Source organism: Neoarius graeffei, chromosome 14 (genome assembly GCF_027579695.1).
Source record: "Neoarius graeffei isolate fNeoGra1 chromosome 14, fNeoGra1.pri, whole genome shotgun sequence".
Classification (NCBI taxonomy): Eukaryota; Metazoa; Chordata; class Actinopteri; order Siluriformes; family Ariidae; genus Neoarius; species Neoarius graeffei.
Window position 1 is genome coordinate 13,219,654 of NC_083582.1, and position 8,328 is coordinate 13,227,981.

At 44.7% G+C, this 8,328-nt stretch overlaps 1 protein-coding gene across 1 annotated transcript; it reads left to right on the plus strand.

Annotated features, from left to right (window-relative positions):
* Positions 1 to 8,089, plus strand: foxh1 (forkhead box H1). Its single transcript, XM_060938741.1, has 3 exons — positions 1 to 417; positions 6,719 to 6,823; positions 7,211 to 8,089. Exons 1-3 carry the CDS (start codon positions 1 to 3, stop codon positions 8,087 to 8,089), a joined length of 1,401 nt encoding a protein of 466 aa, XP_060794724.1.
* Positions 8,090 to 8,328: the final 239 nt, after the last annotated feature.

Sequence of the window (8,328 nt, forward strand, 5' to 3'; positions counted from 1 at the left end):
ATGACAAAGCTCCGGGGGGGAGCGGAGTGGCGCGGCGCGCTCAGCCCGTACAGAGAGTCCGGAGCCCGGCTACAGATCTCAGCCCCGCCGCGGTGCACCGGGACCTCCGAGGAAACTTTACACCCAAACTCCGGGGTCATAGACAGGGTTTTGGCGCAACACAGCGGGGTTATGGGGAGTGTGTTACCACAGCTAACCGGCCCCGCAGAGAAACCTGTACCCGGACTGATGAACGAGCCTCGGGTCGGGACTCGCAGTGCCTCCCGACTCCCCGCGGATCAGCACGCTGGAGAATGGGCGCCGAACGTGGGCAAGAAGAAGAACTATCAGCGCTACCCGAAACCTCCGTACTCTTACCTGGCTATGATCGCCATGGTGATCCAGAACTCCCCGCAGAAGAAGCTCACTCTGTCCCAGGTAAGACTGCACACCTGGAAGAAATGCTAAATGTGTCATAGTTAATCTATAATAAATCACAATTCATAATGTGTGCTACATTAAGTGCTATTTTATTTAATCTTATGTTCTCCTTCTATTCTTCCATAAACTGCTCTGATTACAGTTAGTTTGATTAATCTGAGTTGATTATTATATATTTTGCCACAGTGTTTTGTTTTTTTTTTTACTTGATGTTTGCTTTTGTATTCCTTAAAAATGACACAATCAGAATTTATTGTCATTGTAATAAGTGCAACAAAATTAAAAGCTAACCTTAAAGTGCAAGACCATATAAAGATAGAACGGGGGGAACCCCACACAAGACCACATAAAATAGAACATTTTTTTCAAACACCCAAAACATACAACACACACAACATACATCTACGGAAAAAAACCCCCACAAAGTGCATATTGCATTTGTTATTATTGCACTATTGAGGTAGATAACTAATGATAGATAATAAATAATATGGAACAGTCAACAAGGAGTGGGTTTAGTGCATGTTAGCATTCAGCAGGGTTATGGCTTTAGGGATAAAACTGTTCTTGAGTCTGTTAGTCCTGGACCTGATGCACCTGTAGTCCCTCCCAGAGGGCAGCAGATCAAACAACTGATGGCTCGGGTGAAAACTGTCCTTAACCATATTTCTTGCTCTGGTGGGGCTGCGAGAGTTGTAAATGTCGTCCAAAGTGGGGAGAGGGTGGCCGATGATTTTCTGCGCTGTCTTAACCACTCTCTGCAGCCTCTTCCTGTCTGCTTCAGTGCAGCTGGCATACCACACAGAGATGCAGTATGTCAGCAGACTCTCAATGCAGGATCTGTAGAAGGTCTTCAGCAGCTTACTATCTAGGTTGTTCTTCCTGAGCACCAGTTAACAATGAATTCCTGAAACAGCTTTGGGTCTGTCTCAGAACTGTAGTCCTGTCTATTCCTTACAGAGCACTTAAAAAATTACTTTTATTCAGTTATTATAAATTATAGAAATGAGATGTTGGAGGGGGCGGCACGGTGGTGTAGTGGTTAGCGCTGTCGCCTCACAGCAAGACTGTCCAGGTTCAAGCCCTGTGGCCGACGAAGGCCCTTCTGTGCGGAGTTTGCATGTTCTCCCCATGTCTGCGTGGGTTTCCTCCGGGTGCTCCGGCTTCCCCCACAGTCCAAAGACATGCAGGTTAGGTTAACTGGTGACTCTAAATTGACCGTAGGTGTGAATGGGAGTGTGAATTGAGGTATTTCACCCACGTGACCAAGTCACGTGACGCAGCCATTTTGGACGGCACGCTTAAGTCCTTCAGTGCAAGGCGGTATGAGATGGTGGAGACCTTTGCACATTTTAACAAGAAAGTAAGCTGTGATTCGTGTTAAATTGGATCTGTCTTTTATCACAAACACCTGTACCCAGCCTTGGTATGGAGCCAAGGTTGTCGACAGAAGTCAACAGTTTGATGAAGGATGACCCCAGCAGTTTGAAACGGTACAAGGTAGGCTATGTTCACAACACTGTCTTGTTACTCGGGGGATCCGAGATCCCCTGAAACAGACATGAGATCCTTTGAAAACATGATTTGGGAAATGTTGGGGGGTCTCTAAAATATTGGCAAAATGATGTTTATTGACATAGCAATCGTGTGTAACGGGAAGCATTTGCATATCCAAAGTGTTGTTTACATGACAACGACTGCTGCTGCCAGGTTGGTTGTTGAGTAGCCTGACTGTTTTTTTTTTTTTTTCTTGTGTGTGGTATCATTGTTGACGCGAGGTTATTTTTTGAACATGCCAATGCGGGCACGATTTCCCCTGATGAGTTATGACTTAAGACGCGATGCGTGTGTGGAGGTGTGGAGTCCGCGTGATATGTGCGTAAGATAGGCTTCTCATGTGCTTGGAGATCCGCGCTCTTTTTTTTCTTTCTTTTTACTTAATTTCCCTGTTTATTTCTGTGTCCCGTTTCTTTCTAGCCTTTGTTATTGCGTTTTATGTCTGATGTCTGCTACATGCAACCCTAGACAAATTAACACTGCCTTGTTTCACTGCTCAGATGGGTTAACAAACACTGACCCATTTACTTTTTGCTATATATTTTATCAAAATTGCGTTAACTGATAAACTAACCTGAAATGAAATGATCACTGCAAAGTCTGGAGTACTCTGTTGGCTCCCAATCCTGTCTCTTCACAGCTGCAATCCATTTGGCCCTCTTGTCTGGGTCAGTAGGAAACCGGTAGTGATGTGTCGGTCGCGAACGATCCAGTTCAAAGAGCCGGCTCTTTGAAGTGAACGGCTCTTCGGTGGGAGCCGAGTTGGGGAGCCGAATTAGTTTTTTGTCCTTCGGTGCCTCAGAGAGAGAGAGACTTTCACAAAAAAAAGTTGCTGTCCGATTGCGTCTTTGTGTTGTCTATTACCATTCAAAGGAAAAAAAGTAGCATGGTGTATGCCTACTTTTTTTGGTTGGGGGGGTTGATGTCATTCACAGCTGCGAAAATACGAAAATTGGTGTAATGCTTAAAGCTGTGGAGCGCAGGGGAGAGGAGTCTGTGAGGCACCTGAGGAGGGGAAAATCAGCTGTGTATTTTCATTCATTCATTCATTCATTATCTCTAGCCGCTTTATCCTTCTACAGGGTCGCAGGCAAGCTGGAGCCTATCCCAGCTGACTATGGGCGAAAGGCGGGGTACACCCTGGACAAGTCGCCAGGTCATCACAGGGCTGACACATAGACAACCATTCACACTCACACCTACGGTCAATCCAGAGTCACCAGTCAACCTAACCTGCATGTCTTTGGACTGTGGGGGAAACCGGAGCACCCGGAGGAAACCCACGCGGACACGGGGAGAACATGCAAACTCCACACAGAAAGGCCCTCGCCGGACCCGGGGTTCGAACCCAGGACCTTCTTGCTGTGAGGCGACAGCGCTAACCACTACACCACCGTGCCGCCCGCTGTGTATTTTATATTGGTAATATAACACAGTTTTGCATTATGTTTGTGAGAAAATAATTTATTAACTGGTACTGTAAGTAAGTTTTATTTCTATTGCTAGAACATTGTTACACTGCTATACTTTACAAAGCTTTACAATGGCTACAAAAACTAAAAAATAAAATGGAAAACATCCTATTGATAAAATATAAATAATGTAATTAATTAACTAGTTAATTGCAGCAATTAAATCAAAAATAAAATCTCAGGAGCCGTTTGGGAGCCGAAAGAGCCGGCTCCTTATAGTAAGAAGAGCCAAAAGAGCCGGCTCCCGAAAAAGAGCCGAAATTCCCATCACTAGAAACCGGTAAAAGGAGCGTCCTGCACGCTGTCCCTGTCTGTTGTGGCAGCCCACAGCACAACAAGCAAACACCATGGTTATTTATAGAGTGCTTACTGACAAATTAATCTATTCTAGGTGTCTGTAACACGTTTTTTTTTCAAGCCGGTTCTCCCTCTCTGTCTGCAGCGTTAGTATGTAGCTTGACGTTCAAAATGGCGGACACCGGGGCATCACGTGACCCTGTGACGTCAGGTGAAATACCTCAATAGTTGTCTGTGTCTATTGGCCCTTTTCCACTACCCTTTTTCAGCTCACTTCAGCTCGCTTCAGCTCACTTCAGCCCGACATGGGTCGCGTTTCGACTACCTCAGAACGGCGCGACTCAGCTCGCTTCAGCCCTGCTCAGCCCCCAAAACTCGCACGGTTTTGGAGTAGGGCTGAAGCGAGCCAAACCGAGCTGAGTGGGGCTAGGGGCGTGAGCAGACACTCCCTTGTGCACTGATTGGTGAGGAGGAGTGTCCTCACATGCCCACACACGCCCCGCGAGCACGCTGGGATCTGTAAACACCGTAAACCCGGAAGAAGAAGAATTACGAATTACGAGAATTTCTGAAGCCTTATGCGCCTCGCCTCATCTATACGCTCTTGCCAGTATCTGTTGGCGTTGTCGGTGACAACAAGCCACAGCACCAAGACCAGCAACACTAACGACTCCATGTCCTCCATGTTTATTGTTTACTATCCGGGTCGTGAGACTACCGCTTAAAAGGCCACTGATGTCACTGTTTGCGCCGCCTAACGACATCACGTGACGTCCACCCACTTTCGCTAACTCCACCCAATGTGTCCACCCACTTCCAGCCAGCACGGTTCAGCGCGGTTGTAGTCGAAATGCAACTCCAACAGCCCCACTCAGCTCGACTCAGCCCAACTCAGCACGGCACGGCTCAGCCCAACTCAGCCGCGTTGGTAGTGGAAAAGCGGCATATGTGTCAGCCCTGTGATGACCTGGCGACTTGTCCAGGGTGTACCCCGCCTTTCGCCCGTAGTCATCTGGGATAGGCTCCAGCTTGCCTGCAACCCTGTAGAACAGGATGATGAGATGATTGTTTTTGCTCGACAAACCTGCAAAACATACATATTCCAAGAAACAAAATGTTTTGTCCAGTAATTAATTTAATAATTTTTTAAAAAGTGCATATAAACTCTTTAGTGTCTACTTTTTAATGAAAGCAGACAGGGGCTGATTTCCCACCCAGGCACAAACCCCTTAAGCAAAAAACCAAAAGTATGCAAAACTTCTGAGGTCCAGGCCTTAATGTTCTCATAGCTAGCTGTGATCATGGTTAAAGATAAAAGGTAAGATGAACTTTATGGAGGAGAAAAAAAAAATCTCAAATGATTCTGTATATTGACTTAATGAACTCGAAATAAAGAAGTATGATACAATAAACAACATTAATTAATAAACCTTAGACCTTAAATAGTTTAAATTTTAATAGAAGTATAATACTGTTCACTGATACAGTACACACACACACACACACACACACACACACACACACAGACTGTATTTGGTGCAGGGAGTGAGTCGAAACTGGAGATCTGCTCCGACAGGGTGATAAGAATGAGGGATGAAGGGAGGAGGAGTGAAAGTAATGCACACTATCAAGTGTGTAAGGGTCAAAATGTCACTTGTATTAATGAGGGATAATTAAATGATTGAACACTAGAATTATCCACAATGCTCTTCAGGGCATTTAAATCGTACCTTAAAGATAAGGGTGTAATGAACTAAAGTGTCCGTTTAATGGTACAGTCACGAAGAGTAGCTAACTAGGTTGACTACCTCTAAGATATTTTCATAATAATGTAGTTTTTCCATGAACAAACTACTTTTTTCACCAAGTATTGGTGTAGCATGACAATGCTAGCATGGTGGATATTTTCCAAAAACAAACTGAACCAAGGGTTGTGAGTTTGCAGTAAAAATAATGTTGACTGCTTCTTACTAAGTGTGAGAAAAGCACAATATTTTATGGTGTAATCTGTATACAACATGTACAGTAAAATAGCTGCGATGTTAATTTTCCTCAATTTATTGCTTCAGCGTAGTTGGCATGTACACTCACTGGCCACTTTAATAGGAACTTTTTCTTGATTCTAAGATCCCTGTTCTTGGCTGCAGGAGTGGAACCCAATGTGTTCTTCTGCTATTGCCTGCTGACATGCTTTTCTGCTTATCATGGTTATAAAGAGTGATTATATGAGTTACTATATCCTTCCTGGACGCTCGAACCAATCTGGCCATTTTCCTCTGACCTCTCTTATCAACAAGGTGTTTGTTTCCACCCACCGAGCTGTTGCCCACTCACTTGATGTTTTTTTGTTTTTCGCACCATTCTGTGTAAACTCTAGAGACTGTTGTGTGTGAAAACCCCAGGAGATCAGCAGTTTCTGAAATACTCAAACCAGTCCATCTGGCTCAAACCAACACCCAGGCCACAGTGAAAGAAAGTCACACTTTGAGATCACAATTTTTCCCATTCTGATGTTTGAACACTGTGAACATTAACAGAAGCTCTTGATTTGTATCTGCATGATTTGATACATTGTGCTGCTGTCAAGGGATTGGCTGATTAGAGAACTGCATCAAACAGCAGGTGGATGGATGGGTGTAGGTTGACAAGTTAACTTGAATAGACTACATTCTCAAAGTGGCTTCCTCTATGCTAATGCTAGCCCCTCTTATCTGACTAGCTTGATAGTGAAAAAGTTGTAACGTCTTCTCTTTTTGATAATTTGTATGATGTCTGCACTGTCCCAAACCACATGCTCTTTTAAAAAATTTTCAATAAGAAACACTTCACAGGGAGGGAATGCTAACAACCATCTGTGGTCTGCGTTACACCCGAGACTCCCACAATCCCTTTTGTTGTTGTTTTGTTTGTTGGTTTTAAAGTACACGTATGGTGATGATGCATGACTTCGTGACCTCCTTTCCTGTGCTCAGATCCTGAAAGAGATCAGCATGCTCTTCCCCTTCTTCAAAGGGAACTACAAAGGGTGGAGAGATTCAGTGCGGCACAATCTGTCCTCCTACGACTGCTTCGTCAAGGTATGTATGTCCTCAACGTCCCTGGAGTGGCTCCTGTGAAGAAACACTTTGATTTCAAGCACTTCCAATTAGCACTGATCCAGGAGTAAGCATGTGGTGTTACAAAGCTACACAGATAACCATAATAGTGAGTACTGTTGTGATGTTCACTTGACAGTAGTGTTCTGGTATTGTGGCATTTTTATGTTCTCAGGAGGTTTTGTGAGGGTCAACAAGTTTTGGTCACCAATCTTTCTTTTCACTTCCTTAGCTTTGCATTAAAATAATGAATTTAATTAGGCAGTCTTTGCTAAGCTACCTAGATAATCGCAACCCTACTAATGTTTGGGATTCTATCAACCCAAATGTTTGTTTGTTATAAAAAGTAAAAGTATAATCTCTCTGCAGGTGCTGAAGGATCCGGGGAAGCCTCAGGGAAAGGGGAATTTCTGGGCTGTGGAGGTGAGCAGGGTCCCTCTGGAACTGCTAAAGAGGCAGAACACAGCCGTGTCCAGGCAAGATGAAACCATCTTCGCCCAGGACCTGGCACCCTACATCCTGCAAGGGCACACTCCTGTTCAGCAAGATGAACCACAGCCTACCGCGCCTGACCTGTCTATCTGTCGCCCGTCTCCCACTCCGGAAGACCTTTATCGTCCCAAACTGGATTCGTCCTTCGCTATCGATTCACTCTTGCACAGCTTTAGACCAGCAGATGCTCTTAGGGGTCGAAGTGATGGATGGGGGGAGTCGAATCATCGCTCACCACGCCCTCGATATTTGTCGTCCAATCGGAGTGCATCAGCCAGCTCTGCTAGTCCTGTGTCTTCCTCATCATCAGATGAAGATTGGAGAGGGATGACGCGATTCGAGGCGGGGAAACGAGGAACAGATGCAGGACATCACGGAGCTGACAGATATGAAGATTATTTCCCGCCAAGCAAAACAGCAAAGCGCAGTGGTTCAGCGCCGCCTCCTTGGGAGCTGCCAACTTCTTACGCCAAGTACACCCCCCCGAATGCTGTAGCCCCGCCCAGTATGCGTTTCAACACAAATCCTTTTGTCCCTCTTGGCTCTGTTCCATTCTACAGCCATCATGTCGCACCCAATCACTTCGGTACTCGTTCTTACTGGCCCTTGATATCCAGTGGGCGTGTTTCATTACAAGCTCCACCTCTGCTAATGGACTTGGACACTATGTTGCAGTCAGTTCCACCCAACAAGAGTGTATTTGATGTGCATACATCAACAAATCAATATGGACCTCCATTTAGCAAGTATTCCTAGTGCTGCTGCTACTGAAATAATATTTTTAAACGATTAACGATAAATTTTCACTCTCCATTCAAAGGCAGGAACTTTTTACTTCCACTGTCTCTGCCAGTGTTTACTTCAGGAAAATCGACTTGTGAATGTAGTACAACAATGACCAAAAACTTTGCACTGACAGTTTGCACTCATTTGTTGCACCATTTGTTAGTTTTTATATATATATATATATATATATATATATATATATATATATA

Coding starts and splice junctions, on each gene's coding strand:
- foxh1 (XM_060938741.1), top strand. CDS start 1: ATGACAAAGCTCCGGGGGGGAGCGGAGTGGCGCGGCGCGCTCAGCCCG. Junction 418..6,718: donor AGAAGCTCACTCTGTCCCAG/GTAAGACTGCAC, acceptor TCCTGTGCTCAG/ATCCTGAAAGAGATCAGCAT. Junction 6,824..7,210: donor CCTACGACTGCTTCGTCAAG/GTATGTATGTCC, acceptor ATCTCTCTGCAG/GTGCTGAAGGATCCGGGGAA.